Source organism: Microtus oregoni, unplaced genomic scaffold (assembly GCF_018167655.1).
Source record: "Microtus oregoni isolate MIOR12 unplaced genomic scaffold, Mior012 000077F_ref0000221, whole genome shotgun sequence".
NCBI lineage: Eukaryota > Metazoa > Chordata > Mammalia > Rodentia > Cricetidae > Microtus > Microtus oregoni.
Window position 1 is genome coordinate 4,683,366 of NW_024544029.1, and position 18,045 is coordinate 4,701,410.

General features: G+C 45.5%; 1 protein-coding gene across 2 annotated transcripts; it reads left to right on the forward strand.

The window, feature by feature from the left end:
- The first annotated feature begins 267 nt into the window (after positions 1-267).
- Tex49 (testis expressed 49) lies at positions 268-17,760 on the forward strand. 2 transcript variants are annotated; one of them, XM_041642490.1, is made up of 4 exons: positions 268-346; positions 14,019-14,141; positions 17,023-17,167; positions 17,712-17,760. In XM_041642490.1, the coding sequence occupies exons 1-4, from the start codon at positions 268-270 to the stop codon at positions 17,758-17,760; spliced, it is 396 nt and encodes a 131-aa protein (XP_041498424.1). The 2 variants fall into 2 exon arrangements, with proteins under 2 accessions (XP_041498424.1, XP_041498425.1); XM_041642491.1 differs by lacking the exon at positions 268-346 and adding an exon at positions 9,170-9,217 and having other exon boundaries at positions 14,024-14,141.
- The last annotated feature ends 285 nt before the right edge of the window (positions 17,761-18,045 follow it).

The window sequence follows — 18,045 nt, forward strand, 5'->3', positions numbered from 1 at the left end:
TCTGCTGCTGCTTCTTCCTGAGTTCTGGGATTAAAAACATGAGCCACCACAGCCTGGCAGAAACACCTTTTTTTAGAAGGTAATCATACCTGATTCCTCAAGTTTCCTGAAATTGTTTAGCCCACTCAATTCCAACTCCATGATGACCTATAAATCCTGAGCCTCACTGGACAAAGGAAATGTCAGTCAAGGTAATTCTTCAAGGCATTACTATGGTTACTAGAACCCAGCACTACAGAGTAGACATTCTGAAAAGGAGGCACTGAGATGGCTTTCTTCAACTTACATCTATTAGGATATCAGCATCCCCTTCGGGATAAAAAGAAAACCACAACTGAAGAAACAGGTAAGGAGAATCTAGTGTGGCGGGACGGAGGGCCAAGCCCAGTCACCTCCTAGTCATTTCCTTTCCTGGCAGGTTCCCGAGAGATGTCACCGCAGTTAAATTACACAGCAGGACAGAAGCCATTCGACTTGACTTTCTGTTACTTCATATTCTTATTAAGATAAATACTTTGTTCAACCAAATAATCTAATTCATCTAGCCAGCATTGATTAACACCAACTAATCATGGGTCTGTGGTTTATGTTGGTGACTAAGGGCACAAAGATGGATAGAAGAAAGCCTCTGCTACTGTTATTAGTCAGAGCTTTCTTATAGAATGAATACATTTATTGGAATGACTAACAGGTTACAGTCCAACTAACCCAACAGTGGCTACCTGTGAATGGAAGTCCAAGTAGCTGCTCAGTCCCACGAAGGTGGGTGTCTCAGCTGGTCTTCTGTGTATTCTGGAATACTGAAGTAGGCTCCAATGCCAGGAAAGGAATGGGCATATTGGGAAAGCAAGGGCAAGCAGACAAAGAACAGATGAACCCTTCCTTCTTCCAGTGCCCATATATAAGTCTCCAGTAGAAGGTGTGGCACAGGTTAAAGGTGTGTCTTCCTGCCTCAAGAACTGGATTAAAGGCATGTGTCATCCAGCCTCAAAATCTGGACCAGAAGCCTATGTCTTCCCGCCTCAGGATCCAGAACAAAGGTCTGTTGTCTTTTTGCCTCAAGACCCTTGTACAAATGTGCCCTCCATTTCTGGATTGTCGTTTATTACAGATATAGTTAAACTGACAACCAAGAATAGCCATCAAAACTATAGAGTAGCTGACTATCTAATGAGGAAGATAAGTAGTCATATAAAATTTGTAATATAGAGCCGAGCGGTGGTGGCGCACGCCTTTAATCCCAGCACTCAGGAGGCAGAGGCAGGCAGATCTTCATGAGTTCGATGCCAACCTGGTCTACAGAGTGAGTTCCAGGACAGGCCCCAAAGCTACAGAGAAACTACGTCTTGAAAAACAAACAAAAACAACAAAGGAAGACTTAAGAGACATTCTCATAGGAAATGTCTCCAGAAACAAGTGTGAAAGTTGATTGAAGTTAATCAGGTAAATAAGAAGGGAATTAGCACTGAAAAGAGAATACTTAGATCCATATTAAGTAAATCCCAAGAACTTAGACACAATGAAGGGTAAAGTAGGTACTAGGAAGCAGACCTTGAAAACAAGGCCAAGGCCAGCTAATTGAGGGTGCTACCAACCTTAAGAAGTATTTTAATTTTATAGAGAACCATTGAAAAATTTAATGATTTGATTGCATTATATTTACAGTGCCTGTCAGGCCTCATAGAGATGTTGTAAGATTTTTTTTAATCACAATGTGAACCCCAAGATTGCATTAGTTACTGGAAAAATAGCTGTTTCTAGTTATGATGTGGCTCAGCCCTAGCACACACCTTTAATCCAAGAGCTTTCTGCTTGAATATTGTAAACAAGATCAAAGTCAATCATAATTTAAGTGCAGAGCAAACAACCAGTTGACAGGAAGTAGACATAGGATTATGAAGAAAAAAACATAGAGAGCAAGAGGGAGTCAGGAGGATGGATAGAGAGATGCACGGGAAGTAGAAAAGAGGGACATCCAGTTTGGGGAGGGTGGTTGAAGACAGTATAGGAGAAGGCTTCTGGGACATGGCTGAGGAGGAAGGTCAGCTGGGTGCTTTCTCTGCCTCTCTGAGCTAGCAGGCTTTTGCCCCAGCGTCTGCCTCTGAGTCTTTATTGTTAAAAACAAACAATTGAGATTTTGTTAAAAAACAACATTTGGGCAGAGTAGTGGTGGTGCAGCCTTTAATCCCAGCACTCAGGAGGCAGAAGCAGGTAGATCTCTGTGAGTTCGAGGCCAGCTTGGTCTACAGAACTAGTTCCAGTTCAGCTAGGACTGTTACACAGGTTTGCAGAGAAACCCTGTCTCAAAAAAAAAAAACAATAAATAAATATAAATAAATAAATATAAATAAATAAATAAATTTGGTGTGGCACAACCACACAGACAGAGAAATTATGCCAGCTTGGACAAACTGAGAAGCCATCAGAGTTGGTAAGACACCTAGGTTGTCCTCAAGGAGAGAGTCAAATAATATTAAAAGGAAAAAACCTTTCCCACATTAAGGATGGGAAATATCATAGCATGGGGCATTAGAACCCAGTATAATGCTACTTTAGATGACTTGAAAATAAAAGCAGAAAATGAAAAAAAATCAATGACATAACTGAGGTTGACATAATACCAATTATAATTACTACCAATCTGGTAATTCATATTATATCCTTAATAGCCATGGTGCTTTTTGTGCTAAATATGAAAAGTGGATTGACAAGATACAAGCCTTAGAAAGACTTATATGAAAATAAGAGAAATACTCAGACACAGACAGAGGAATTAGACAAGAACCTACCACACCACTACATTATAAAACTGAAGAGGGGCAGCCTAATGTTGTTAGAAAACCAACTTTAGTTTATCCAATTACTATGCAAGAATGACCAGCAGATGGACAGGCACCCCCAAAGTTATGAAGACGTTAAATGGAATTCTATAGAAACATTCTCTTTGAAGAGATTTAAGAAAGCAGTCATTTCTTAGGATATTCATTCACCCTGTGTAAAGCAGACGTTAAATTCATGGGCAACTCGGACGAGAATTATCCTCTAAGACTGGAAAGATTTGGCAACAGCAATATTGGAACCTGGTCCGAGTTACAGTGGCAAACATGGTGGGAAAGGGAAGCTAGGGCCATTGAACAACAAAACACATAAACTTGGCACAAGCTAGACTTATCTGGAAGGAGGGAACCTCAATAGAGAAAATGCCTCCATAAGATCTGTAGGACGTTTTCTTAATTAGTAACTGATGGGAGGGCCAGGCCCACTGTGAGTGGTGCCACCCATGTGCTGATGGTCCTGGGTCCTATAAGAAAGCAGGCTGAGTAAGCCTTGAGGGGCAAGCCAGAAAGCCCCACCCCTCCGTGGCCTCTGCATCAGCTCCTGCCTCCAGGTTCCTGCTCTGCTTGAGTTCCTGACCCAACTTCCTGCAGTGATGGACTGTGATATGAAAATGTAAGTCAAATTAACCCTTTCCTCCCCAGGTTGCTTTGGTTGTGCCCACGTGGTAGGAGGTAGAGGCAGGTGGACCTCTCTGAGTCCCAGGCCAGCCTGGTCTACCGAGCTAGTTCCAGGATAGCTAGGGCTGTTACACGAAGAAACCCTGTCTAGAAAGAAAAAAAAAAAAAAAGTTGCTTTGGTCATGCGGTGTTTTATCACAACAACAGCGACCCTGGTGAGGACAGTCCTCTGTGAGATGCTCCTACTTACCCACTGTGGTGTGGTAGCATCAGAGGCCAAAGCTTTGCTCAAACTGGTGACCTAGACAGAATTTAAGGCTAGAGGAAAGACTGAACTGCAAATATACTATTCTTGCCCACTGCTTACTTCCCCTAGCTTCAGTTTTATACATTCTGGGTACTCGTTTAAGATACAGACTATGCTGGGGGGCTGGAGAGATGGCTTAACGGTTAAGAGCACTGGCTGCTCTTCCAGAGGATCTGAGTTCGATTCCCATGGTGGCTCAGAACCATCTGTCATGAGATTTGGCGCCCTCTCCTGGCCTGCAGGTGTACATGCAGTGCACTCGTATATAAAATATAAATAAATAATTTAAAAAAGGATACAGACTATGCTGAGATGATCGACCATGATAAAGTGTTTGTTGTGGAAACCCGAGGACCTGAGTTTGAATCCTCAGCATCCACATAACACATAACATCCACACAACTGTAAACCCAGCACTGAGGGATATGAAGTCAGGCAGACCTGCAGGGCTCACTAGTCAGCCCGAACCAGAAGGGTGAGGTCAGGTTCACTGAGAGAATGTTTTAAAACATCAAGGTGGGGGAACTAGAGAGAAGGCTCAGAGAGATGCTCTTACAGAGGACATGGTTCAATTCCCAGCACCCACATGGCAGCTCACAACCATCTGCAATTCCAGTCAGTCCAACAGATCCATCACTCTCTCCTGATCTCTGCAGGCACCAGACACACAAAAAAGTGCACAGACAAACATGCAGGCACAGCAATCATACACATAAAAATTAAATTTAAAAAATCAAGGTGGAGAGCAATAGAAGATACCTGAAGTTGGCCTCTGCCCTTCTCTCTCTCTCTCTCTCTCTCTCTCTCTCTCTCTCTCACACACACACACACACACACACACACACACACACTCATACACACACACATATACACGTATACAGACGCATACAAATGCGTGCCAATGCAATGCTCACACCTAGACACACGTATGAACATATGCACACACACTTTCATACATATGCATATACCATATACACACAAATATACAGACATATGAAATCAGGTGTGGTGGCTCATACCTCTAATCTCAGAATTTAGGAGACTGGGCTGGAGGTCACAAATTCAAGACCAACCTACAAAGTGAAGTTTGGCCAACAGACTGCCATGTCTCAAACACACAAAAAATATACAGACAGATGATTTCCACTTAGTAATTTTTTTAGTTTTTATTCTATGGGTATGAGAGTTTTGCCCATTTCTGAGTCTTTTTGCCATGATGTCTGTGTTTTTCTCATTCATTAACTAATCTTCAAGTCACTGGCAATCCTTGGCTCTCCATTCTGTTTAAGAGGGGACAGAAAAGAGGATGTGGGGGCTCAATATTACAACCTCTTTTTCTGGGGGTGGGTAGGTTTTAAGATAGGATTTCTCTGCGTAGCTGTGGCTGTCCTGGAACTTGCTCTGTCTCACAGAGACCTTCCTGCCTCTGCCTCCCAAGTGCCAGGATTAAAAGCCTGAGCCACTATCACCCAGCTTCACAACTGTAATCTCAATATTCAGGGGGCTGAGGCACAGGGTTATTACAAGACCTAGCTATATGCTGTGTTCTACTCTATCCTAGGTGACAAAATAAGATTCTTGTCTTGGGGCTGAAAAGATGGCTCAGCACTAAGAGCACTGGCTGCGCTTGCAGAGGACCTGGCTTGAATTCCCAGCATGGTGGTCCACAACCACTTGTAATTTCAGTCCCAGGGGAATCTGACGCCCTCTTCTGGCTTCTTCAAGCACTGGACACACAGGATGCCCAAATATACATTCAGGCAAAGCACCCAAACACATAAAATAAAAAAAGACTCTCACCAGGCATAGTGGTGGACTTTAATCCCAACACTGAGGAGACAGAGCAGGCAGATATCTGTAAATTTGAGGCAGTTTGGTCTATATAGTGAGCTCCAGGACAGCCAGGGCTACATAGAAAAACCCTCTTTCAAAAACAAACAAACAAAAAAAAAGATGCCAACCAAAAACAGCAACAACAAAAAAATTCTTATACTCTATCTCTTTACCCGAAACATTTCTGTTTGTCTTCCTTCCTTCCTTCTTTCCTTCCTTCCTTCCTTCCTTCCTTCCTGTTTTCTTCCTTTTTGAGGCAAGGCCTTTTTGTTTTGTTTTGTTTTGTTTTTTGAGACAGGATTTCTCTGTGTATCTTTGGTTGTCCTAGCACTCACTCTGCAGACCAGGCTGGCCTCGAACTCACAGAGATCTGATTGCTTCTGCCTCCCGAGTGCTAGGATTAAAGGTGTGCACCACCATGCCTGGCTTGAGGCAAGGTCTTAATATATATTTCTGGCTGCCCTAGAACTGGCTATATAAACCAGGCTGGCTTCAAACTCCTCTTGTCTTTGCCTCAGAAGTGCTAGGATTAAAAGTGTGGGCCACTACACCCTGTCTATTTGCATTTCTTAAGAACAGCTATGCACAGCACAGATATTTTGCAAATTTTAGCATTCTTATAACATCTAATTATCTATAGTCCAATATTCCCATTTTTCCAGTTGTCACATTAATTTCCTTTACAGCGGAAAGTTTCCTACAAGAGTCTAGTTAAGGCCGGGCGGTGGTGGCGCACGCCTTTAATTCCAGCACTCGGGAGGCAGAGGCAGGCGGATCTCTGTGAGTTCGAGACCAGCCTGGTCTACAAGAGCTAGTTCCAGGACAGGAACCAAAACCACAGAGAAACCCTGTCTCGAAAAACCAAAAAAAAAAAAAAAAGAAAGAAAGAAAGAAAGAAAGAAAGAGTCTAATTAAGGACTGAGTTCTCGGGGGCTGGAGAGATGGCTCAGAGGTTAAGAGCATTGCCTGCTCTTCGTAAGGTCCTGAGTTCAATTCCCAGCAACCACATGGTGGCTCACAACCATCTGTAATGAGATCTGGTGCCCTCTTCTGGCCTGCAGGCATGCACACAGACAGAATATTGTATACATAATAAATAAAAAAAAAAAGGACTGAGTTCTCATTTGGCAGGCATGTCTCTTTGGTGTCTTTATGTGAAATGGCTCCACTGCCTTTGTTTCATGGCACACATTTCTGCACAATACCGCAGGACATTTTGCAGAATGCTCTTTATTTGCACTTGTCTGATGTTTCTCATAATTAGATCTGCTCTAAGCATTGGGGTGGTGTTGGGCAATATGATTTCAAGTTGAGTTGCTTTTGTTTATGCTGCATTTGTTTAACCCTGTGAAGCTGTGATTCTTTACCTGTCTAAAACACCTGATGGTCTAATAAAGAACTGAACAGCCAGTAGCAAGTCAGGAGCAAGGATAGGCGGGGCTAGCAGGCAGAGAGGATAAATAGAAGGAGACCTGAGGAAGAGGAAGAGCAAGAGAACAAGAAGAGCAGGGTGCTAGGAGCCAGTCACCCAGCCACACAGCAAACCATGAAGAAAGAAGAAAAAAAAAAGGTATACAGAAATAGAAAAAGATAAAAGCCCAGAGGCAAAAGATAGCTGTGATAGTTTAAGTTAAGAAAAGCCGGCAAGGGGCTGGAGAGATGGCTCAGTGGTTAAGAGCATTGCCTGTTCTTCCAAAGGTCCTGAGTTCAATTCCCACCAACCACATGGTGGCTCACAGCCATCTGTAATGAGGTCTGGCGCCCTCTTCTGGCCTGCAAGCATACATGCAAACAGAATATTGTAGACATAATAAATAAATATTTTTTTAAAAAAAAAAGAAAAAAAGCTGGCAAGAAAGAAGCCAAGCTAAGGCCAGGCATTCATAACTAATAAGCTCTGTGTGTGATTTATTTGGGAGCTGGGTGGGTGGTGGGTGCCCAAAGGAGCCCAAACCATTGCATAACAAGGTGAGGGCTGAGAAGTGACATCAGCGCATCCAGTGGCGGGGGGAGGGGCTGTTGATGTTATTTTATGTCATTATTAGCGGTGTTAGCTTTGACCACTAAGGGGTGTAGTGGTTTTGTACTGTGTCAAGTCACTACTATCCTTTTGTGAGTGACAGTACTGTCTAGAATGATACTTAGCTATGGATTCCTTTGGGGATAGTACTGGGATCTCTCACACGTGCGCTTAGCAACATCTCGAGCCCTGGGGCGATGAATGGAAGAAAGGGAGAAAAATGTAAAAAATTCCCTTGGATGAATGGGTGAACAGACAGATCTATCTATAAATTAAGAATAAAAAATGGGAGCCAGAAAGATGGCCCATGAGGTAAAGGTGCTTGGCTCCAGGCCTCCCAATGAGTTTGATGCCTACAAGCCACACAGTGGAAGAGAGAACAGGCTCCCTCCATGGCCCTTTGGCCTCCACACATGTGCAAGCATTGTTATTATTATTTTATTGTCAGTTATTAATTCTTACTGTGCATACTCTATAAGTTAAGCTTTAGTACGGGTATGTACCTCCAGAGAAAGAAAGCGTGGTGCATACGGCAGTGCCGGCAGCTTCAGGCACCTACTGAGTCTTAGCATAGACTTTCTCACATAGAGAGGGACGAATGTGCTTCCACCCAAGCAGCCTGACCGTTGTCCTGACCTCCTGCACTGGCTCTTCAAGGGGTTCTACAAGCTCAGATCAGCCACCTTCTGCCTGGTCCCTCAGCCAGCTCTTCACCAGCAACAAAGTAAGGGAATCTAGTCATAGTCGCTCTCTTCCCTAACAGGCTTACTACCATGGTATATTTTTATCACAATTTTTTCTTTGAAGGATGGGTTTTTTCCTCTCTAGTGGGTGTGAGTGTATTAAACATTCAGCTCAGAAGAGCTTCCTCAATATTCCCTTGTTACAGTCTTAAGGAAAACTCATAGAGTTGATTCAGCCCATGTAATAAGATATTCTCCAATCCCTGGATCCTCCCTTTCATATATATATGGCTTCGAGAGGTGGCTTAGTGGTTAAGAGAATTGACTGCTCTTCCTGAGGACTGGGTTCAGTTTCCAGCTCCCACATGGCAGCTCACAACTGTCTCTAACTCCAGTTTCAGGAAATCCTGATGTCTTCCTCTGGTCCCCCAGGGACATTGCATGGTGTTCATACACCAAGGTACACACATACATATAAAACAAAAATTTTTTTTAAAAAAAAATATACAAACCAGGGCTGGAGAGATGACTCAGAGGTTAAGAGCACTGGCTGCTCTTCCAGAGGTCCTGAGTTCAATTCCCAGCCACCACATGGTGGCTCACAACTGTCTGTAATGAGCTCTGGCGCCCTCTTGTGGTCTGCAGGCACACACGCAGACAGAATATTGTATTCATGATAAGTAAATAAATCTTTAAAAAAAAAAAAAAAGCAAAGAAGAAAGTGGGTGGGAAGCAGTCTTCAATCTCTCATCTTTCACGGCAGAGCACTGGCCTTAGCGGTACCGGAACAGTGTAGTGTGAAAGCTAATGCTATGCAGGTTTGCAGCGCTTCTGTTCCCTCACCTGTAAATGGAGACGTGAGCCATGTGTGATGATGACTCATGCCTGTAATCCCAGCACCTGGCAGGCGAGGCAGGAAGCCTGCCTCGAGTGAAAAGGGCAACTCGGGCTAAGCAGTGAGTTCGAGGACACGTGGAACTTAATTATTTCAGTCCCCTGAACTCGTGAACACTCCTATAGCACAGAGACAGGAGAATCTGTGGCAGCACATGGTTCAGTCAGCCTGTGTATGCAGAGGTGAACGAGAGATGCCTTGTCTCTAACAAGGTGTAAGGCAAGAACTGACAGCCAACAGAGAGAGAGAGAGAGAGAGAGAGAGAGAGAGAGAGAGAGAGCGCAGAGCGCAGAGGGAGGAAGATGCTTTCTTAATCTTGCCTGCAATGTCCTCTGCTCATAACCCTCTAGGTTTCTTGATCTCTCAGAGCCGCCAGGTTGGTGACAAGATACGCCTGGAGACAAGCTATGCCACCCGTATGCTCCAGCAGAGGGCGCTGCAGGTCTAGCTTTCCAAACAGGAGCATATATGGCACAGTTCAGCCAATGAACTTGGCCAGAGACGCTCTGCTTTTGTAACGTATAGAACAACTAACTGTATGGAACTGTATCGTGAAACCTATGCATACTTGTAACTGCTTTGGGCCGCTATATTTCAACCCCAGGAAACTAGCTGGGGAGATGTTCACGCTACTCACAAGCAGTGTTGAAGCCTCCAGAGTGGGCCCGTTTCCACACTGACAGCAGATGGACCACTTTTCCTACAGGGGTCTTTCCTCACTGCTCTTCCCCAGTCAGCTGCTCCAACTCACTGAGAGGGTGACCAAGTCCCAGTCCTTGCTGTTTCCAACGCTGACTTCAGGACATTACATCCTACATTCAGAACAGCTCAGCGACCTTGGGCTCTCCCTCTGAATCAAGGCAATGATGTCATATCCCCTACCAACTCAAGTCTGGTCCAGGTGAGCAAACACACACACTTGCCGAAACTTCCCACCCAGCTGTGCACATCTATAAAGGGACTGATGCTTCCAGCCCAAGTTCTCCATCTCTTCTGGAAGCCTCGGTGGAGCTATTTCAAGGAGTGGTTGTGTGTGATCAGTCAGGCCCCTGGGAACTACTCAGATAAACTCATGTTTCTGCCACGTGTGAGTTTGTGACCTCAGGCAAATGACTAAACTTCTCTGTGTCTCCATCTCCTACTTAATAGTGCCGTGCAGAGTGCATTCGTATTAGCAGTCTTTATCTCGAGAAAATCCACTTTACCTACGTAGTCTGAAGCACTAAGTCCCTGTGATGCTCATGCCCCATCTGCTTCCCCTACACTCACAATCAGCAGGCTCGCCACTAAAGATGCAAAGGCAAAGAACTGGCCCCCATATGGCAAACATACCTTGAGGACCTGGTTCCCTGGGCTCATGTCCACTTCCTCCCAAAGCATAGATAATTACCTTGCATCGGGAAAGACAGTAAGTACAAGACAGCCCTCCGGACATACTTCAGCATTGTCTTAATATGCTCAAGCCAATTTCAAGGATTTGAACTACCATTTGATATGACCTTGTAGATGGCATCATTTGTTTATTTTTAATTTTATGTGCATTAGTATTCTGCCTGTCCGTATGTCTGTGTGAGGGTGTCAGATCCCATAGAAATGGAGTTATAGATAGCTGTGTGCTACCATGTGGGTGCTGGGAAGAGCAGCCAGTGCTCTTAACTGATTAAGACCCCTCAATTTTCAAGTTAAAAAATTATTTGTGTACATATATGTGGTCCATATGTATATGATGTGTGTACACGTATGTGTGAATGAGTATTCCCATGCTCACATGGAAGCCGAAGGAGGACACTGGATGTCCTCTCTTTACCTTATTCCTTTGAGGCAGGTGTCTTGCTGAACTTGGAGATCCCACTTTTTATCTAGGATTGTAGTCAGCAAGTATCAGTGCCCCCATTTTTGTCTCCTCAGTGTTGGAGTTACAGGCATGCATGGGGCTACATGCAGCCCTTTTCGTGGGTGTGAGGATAGGAACTCTGGTTCTCACGTGTTAGCATAACAAGCTAGTCGGTGGTGGTGGCGGTGGCGCACGCCTTTAATCCCAGCACTCGGGAGTTTGAGGCCAGTCTGGACTATAAGAGCTAGTCCCAGGACAGGCTCCAAAGCTATAGAGAAACCCCGTTTTGAAAAACCAAAAACAGAGCACAGCAAGCTAGCACTCATAACTGCTGGGCCAGCCAAGCATTTCAGGAGTCACTATATTATGTACAATCCCAAAGCGTTTTCTCTCATCCTGATCCTGTATGGTACGTGGTATTACGGTTTGTAACCAGCACACCAAGACAGCTGCAAACAATGTGTTGGATACTGTCATCGTTATGGCCCAAGAACCTGAAACCAACCCATCGTCTAGAAGCCAGGCTTCAAGGAGTCACTGAGTCTGTATTCCTCAACTGAAAACATTGGAGCCAACCAGCCTCAGTTCCAACAGAGGCGCTGAGCCACGGTGTGGATAGATAACTAGATCCTGGGAGCATCCCTGGCTCCCAGGACAGCGTATAGAACTGAAAACTCTGCATCATTTAATTACGATGAATACCAGATCCACCCAGGTACTCTTGCATTCCCAAGGATGTCTTCAGGGTGCAGTCAAAGCATTCTCTATGGCCGCATGGCAGCCCTAACTTGTGGCAAATGGCTTCTTTTAGAGCATCGTTTAGGACAGGACATCGACTAGCTGTGTGAAGAACCTCTGTTGGTCACCTGCCAACAAGATGTTGATTCAGCCGCCCCATCGCAGTGGAGTTTACTCATCATGTCCTTTATTGAGAACGTTCCTCAGTGACCATGACATGCTTCTTACCCGCCCTTGCCACCCTTCATCTTGGGAACCTTATCAAACCTGGGCATTTAGCGGGGGAAGCTATGAGTTACTAAGAATATCTCCCAGTTTGACAAAACGAAAAATTGAAGAAACCAACCCGAGGAGCAAGTGGCAGGCATCCAAGTGGGTGAGACTGTCGAGCAGACTCCAGACGTAGCTGCCGTCCATATGGAAGCTGGGAGCCTGCTGCTTGGGCTCTTAGAAATAACAGAACCTCGTCTGGTGGTATAGTAAGAACAGTCTGACGCCTAAGGACCAGGCGGCGTTCTTGCTTGTCACCTGCGTTTAGAACCGTAATTTACTCTCAGCCCAGATCCCGACACCCACTAGAAACACGCTTGCTATTGCTCCTCAATCCACCGCTATCTGTCCATGGCCATATTGCTACTTTTACCCTGCCTAAAGCTGAACAACCAGCTCAAATAATACCATTTCCAGGAAGTGGCCTCTCGTTGCTGGAACCTACGATTAAGTACAGATAGCGCCAGCTCAGGCAAAGCATTCAGGACTGCCATCCCCACTTAGATCTTCAGCTTCACAGAGGGCACATTTAAACTGCACCTCATTCTGGTGGTATCGCCTCCGTTTTTTAACGTTCAAGATTTCCTTTGGAGGACAGAAAGGAGAAGAGAGGATGAACGAGTGAGGCCAAGGGAGAGAAAGGAGGGAAAACGACCAAGTTGGAAAGGAACTGCACAACAGAAGGAGCACCCTCACCCCTCAGATGAGTCAGCGATCTTCAGCAGTTTCCAGAGAGAATGCTAAAGACTGATCTAGTCTGCGACGAACACTAACAAGAAGGGAAAGTAAAAATCTGAGCGAGTGGGTGAGAGCCACGGCTCTGGAAAAACAGAACGGAGACACTTAGAACATAAGATGAAGAGCCGAGACTTATTAGGGGCCTAGCTAGGGGGCAAGGGGCAAGGGGCAAGGGGCCTAGTTCCTCTTTATTCCTTGGGTGACAACATGGCGTCCTCCTAGACAACAGCCTTCTTCTCAGCCCCTGACCAAGTCATGCTTTTCTACATCTAAGTTGTCACAACCCACTCCTCTTCAAGGTGCTGAGGTGCAGACAGTGGCTACTGCATTGGACATGGGGGGGGGGGGGGCAGTGCTGTCGCCAAGGACATAGTTCTGTGTGCTGCTGGGAGAAAGGAAATGACCCAGTGACCAACACCAGCAAATGCTCCTTGCAACCTCGTCCTTGCCTCAAAACATAAACCGTGACTTAAATCCCAGGACTCAGAAAGCAGAAACAGGCAGAGCTCTGTGAGTTCAAGACCAGCCTGATCTACACAGCAAGTTCCATCCCAGCCAGGGCTAAATAGTGAGATGCTCAAAAGAAAATTAAAATTTAGATGTGTTTAAGCCTTGCCTGCTTCGCCTAGCCTTGGGAGGCCAGGTGAGGTGGAGTCGGTCTTCTGTGAAGTGCAAGCTTTGCTTGGTAAGAGCTAATTCCTGAATGACCTTCCCAGACCCCACCCCTCCACCCCTCCTTCTCCACATCCAGGTCCCAGCTGACTGAAAGCGTCCTCGTTCTCCAACACTTCTGAAGCATTTGCCATCCTGCAGCCTGAAGCACCTTCCTGATTCTGCTTAGGCCCAGCAATTACTTATCCACTAGGACTCAACAATAATTCCCCCTTTCAATCCATTTGAAGTTCTATAAGCATGTCGGTCTCGGGAGAGTCTACGCCCAGATTAGAGACCATTTTATTTTCACCTGTGCTAGTCCTAAATATCTATCCAGAACCCCGAGGCTAGTGGGAAGCCAGTCAAAATCTGGGAGTCAGAGAGGAGGGGTGAGGGATTCTTGTGAACACTGAGTTCTTCCTCCTTCCCCTCTATCTCAGGCTTGATAACTTGACTCCTGGGATGCTGAGAATTGAATGTCAGGAGCTAGGAAAGATCCCTGCTATGTACCCTGTTGGCATGGAGACCAGGAAATCAAAGAATAAAGTAGCCCCATTTGCCAAGTACTCAAAATGAGCCTTCTCATTTCAGACCAGAAGGATGCAGGGTCCTCTAGGTTTCCACCGATTGTCTCCGAAGATGGTAATTACTCCGTACACCGGAACAGCCACAAGCGCTATCAGGAAGCCGTACGAAAGGTGTTGTTAAAGACATGTGAGTACCTTGGCAAGGGAAACAAGAATGAATCTGGGCACCTAGAGAATGACAAGGGCGTCACATGGTTATGGGGACAGAGGATGTTGTACTGTTTTATATACTCCCAGAAATGTCACGACAAGGACACAAAAAAACTGCAACGGTGAAAGAATTTGGCGTATTGTCACACTGCACCTGCTGAGGAGTGGAGCCAGCACTAGTAATTCGAACTGAGCTTAGACACCAAACAAGTTGGGTGACCTTGGGGACATTCCTTTGGCTGTCAACCTCTCCCAGCCACTTGAAAATGGGAGCTCTTTCACTTTGTCCAGAAGAGCAAGTAGGACAGACTCGATGCAGACAGTATGATATGAGACCCTTCGGGGAATTGTGTTCTCTAAAGAAAGCCGTTCTCAGAGCTGGAGAGATGACTCCATGGGGAAGAGCGCTTGCTGCTTTTCCACAGGCCCAGAGTGCAGTTCCCAGCACCCACACGACAGCTCACAACTGCCTGGAATGCTAGCCCCAGGGGATCTAACACTCTCCTCTGGCCTCCACAGACTCCCACGTGTGGCGAACACTCCACAGACACACATGCACACACGAAGCCATTCCTCAAGCTCTGCTCAACCTCTTTCCCTCACGTTTCCCTCCTCATCGAGTCAATTCCAGTTCTGCTTCATTAGAAGAAAGCTCACAATCCGTATACCATTATCTAACACTCTTATCGTGACAAGTGTACAGAAATGAACAGATCACTACTAGAGGCTACAGAATGGCAACTCTGGATGCTTGGGGACTATCCTTTACAATTCCAAGACAGCTTGGAATTGCCTTGTATTGTCCGTGTATAGTAATGTTCCAGTTGCGGCAGGGTACTATGATGTCACCAGTAAGAGTCAGGGAATCTCCCAGTAGTGTCTCTTCTATCTCCGGGTCTCTGTAATTACTTGAAATTCGTACCCCCAGGAAGTGGGGGTTGACCGGGGTCTTTAGATACATTTCACTCCACCACTGGCTCTGTCACCACTCTTTCTCTGTATTTTTATTTTGAGATGGGCTTTCACTAAATTGGTCAGGCTTGAACTTTTGGTCCTCCTTTTTCAGCCTTCCAAGTAATGGAGATTAGAGGCCTGTACCACAGGTTAGGCCAAAATTAAAGTAAAAAAAACTTTAGAGATCAAAATAGGCAAGATAAGGAAAGGGGCACTTAAGTTATTTCTTTTTCTTTTTTTTTTTTTTTTTTTTTTTTTTTTGGTTTTTCGAGACAGGGTTTCTCTGTGGTTTTGGAGCCTGTCCTGGAACTAGCTCTTGTAGACCAGGCTGGTCTCGAACTCACAGAGATCCACCTGCTTCTGCCTCCCGAGTGCTGGGATTAAAGGCGTGTGCCACCACCTCCCGGCTACTTAAGTTATTTCTAATAGCAAAAATAATTTAAAGTTTATTATTAACTAATAGAAAAACAGCTAGGTAAAAATGTAACATTTAGTCAATTAAGGATTTAAAAAATTCTCAAAACTATAGAGAAAATCAGAAAATAATAGGCCACAATTCGATCTTAAAAATATGAAAATTGGCCTGGCAACGGTGGCACACAGTTTTAATCCCAGCACTTGGGAGACAAAGCCAGGCGAATCTCTGTGAGTTCGAGGCCACCCTGGTCTACAAGAGCTAGTTCCAGGACAGGCTCCAAAGCTACAGAGAAACCTTGTCTCAGAAAACCAAAAAAAAAAAAAAAGTTGGCAGAGCAGAGGCAGGAAGATCTCTGTGAGTTTGAGGCCAGCCTGGTCTACATAGTAAGTTCCAGGACAACCAGGGTCATGTTTCAAAAACCAAAGTAACTAAATAATTATAAAAACATCAGATGGAAAGCAATAGAGGAAGACGCTGAACATGACCTCTGATCTCCACATGCACAGACAGGAAGGAATGAGCACACCTGCACACCCGTGCACACACACCTTCAGGAGATAGCTCAGATTATATTGCAAGCATAAGGACCTGCGTTTAATCCCCAACAGCTATGTAAAAAGCCAGGCACGGAAGTGTACACTCACGACTCCAGAGCTGTGGAGGGGACAGGTGTATCTCTGGGGGCCGGCTGGCTGCCCAGCCATCTTGGCCTAATCATTGAGCCCCAGGTCCTAGTGATGGACTTTTCTGGATAGCTCCTTGGGAACTTCTGCCCTCCATATATACCTGTAGGTACACATGTACATATACACATGTAGCTGTTTAGGTACACCTTCACACACACAAGCACCTTCTACACCTCCACACACACAAACCTTCCACCAAACTTTGAGCAACAGGAACTTGATAACACCTGTGTGTAGCATCTCAAAGTGGAGTGGTACCATTGGTTAGTTTCAGGGAATTCCCTGGAGTGAGCAAAGAAAAGCATTATTTCAGACAAGGGAAATTAAATGGGAGAGGACAATTCAGAAAAGGCCCTTGAACCGCACGGTGGTGGCACACTCAGGAGGCAGAGGCAGGCAGATCTTATTGAGTTCAAGGCCTGCCTGGTCTACAGAGTGAGTTCCAGGACAGCCAAGGCTGTTACACAGAGAAACCCTGTCTCCAAATACCAAAACTTCACCACTTGAGTCAGTAGACCTCTCTTGTACACTTCCCAATGAGCTGACTTTATTTTCCATCTTGGCACATCTTAGAGACAGGTTTACTTAGCAGCAGGAAACACCAAGACTAAGCCAGCTGACCAGGAAGTGTGTGAGATGCTGGAATCCAGAAGGGAAACAGGGTATAGTGAACACCCTCCCAGGACCTCTCGCACTGGTCACAGCAAGTTTCTAGACTGTGCTTTTTATCTGGAGACAGAAAAAACAAGGGAATCTGGCGAAATTCAATCAATCACCTGCCTTTCTTTCAACTCAACCAGTCCCCAATCAGGTCTTTCGAGTTCCAGTGACCGACTCTCAGAACTTCAGCTTCTGGTGGACCGACCATTCAAGTGTGCGTCCAGAGAAAACCATACCATGGATCCAGTGTCGACGCCATTGTCTTATTAAAAGCCCGATGACCAGGTTAGGCTGAGAAAGGTCAGGGTAGGGGGCTTGGGGAAGTTTTTTCTCCTCACAATGAAACCTATTGTTAAGCTCCACTTAAGAGCTAAGAATAAGCTGGGTGTAGTGTTGCACACCTTTAATCCTAGCACTCAGGAGGCAAAGCCAAGTGGATCTCTGTGAGCTGGGAGTTCAAGCCCAGCCTGGTCTATATAGAGGTCCAGGAAAGCCAGAACTACATAGAGAGACTCTGTCTCAGAATCAGAGAAGAGGTTTAAGTCCTATCAGGGAGAGTGGGCCTCAGATCTTGGGCAGTGTGGTCTCCACACAGTAGTTTGAGATCTGTCCGCTTTGTTTTATGGGTGCGATTCTGAACAGGCACAGAATCAATGTCTCTAGCATTCCTGTGGGTTCCTGAAGTCTACTCCAACCAGCGTCCTCACGGCAGCTCTACTTCACCACCCCTGCCCATTCGTACAGAGGCAGCCATGAGGACCATTGTTAAGGATGCTCCCTTCCCTTTAGCCTGACCTGGCTGAATCTCGAGACATTTTCTCTTTTCCAGATATATGGATCACTCTATTCTCAACGACAAAACCTTCACTCAGTATTGAGAAGGACATGCCTGCAGGACAAGATGAAAACTGGAGGGAGGGCAAGGAGGGGTCAGGGTGGCCAAGTCTTCAGGTGGAGACGAGAAGGGGGAATCGAGGTGGTAGGGGAAGTGAAATAAACAAACCGAACTAAAAGGCATTTCTTCGCACTGGCTGTGGGAGGCAGTGGAGTCATCCTACGGCCCTGACTCCTTGAGAGCAGGTATGTGAGATTCCTGACGAGGTCAGATCTCAGAATGAGAGGAGTGAGGGGACCGGAGCACTGAGAGAACAACCACAGAGGTG

Excerpts from the sequence above, each read along its gene's own strand:
- Tex49 (XM_041642490.1), top strand. The coding sequence starts at position 268 with ATGGCTTTCTTCAACTTACATCTATTAGGATATCAGCATCCCCTTCGG. Across the intron at positions 14,142-17,022 it reads AAAGGTGTTGTTAAAGACAT|TCCCCAATCAGGTCTTTCGA; the intron begins GTGAGTACCTTG and ends CAACTCAACCAG. Across the intron at positions 17,168-17,711 it reads ATTAAAAGCCCGATGACCAG|ATATATGGATCACTCTATTC; the intron begins GTTAGGCTGAGA and ends TCTCTTTTCCAG.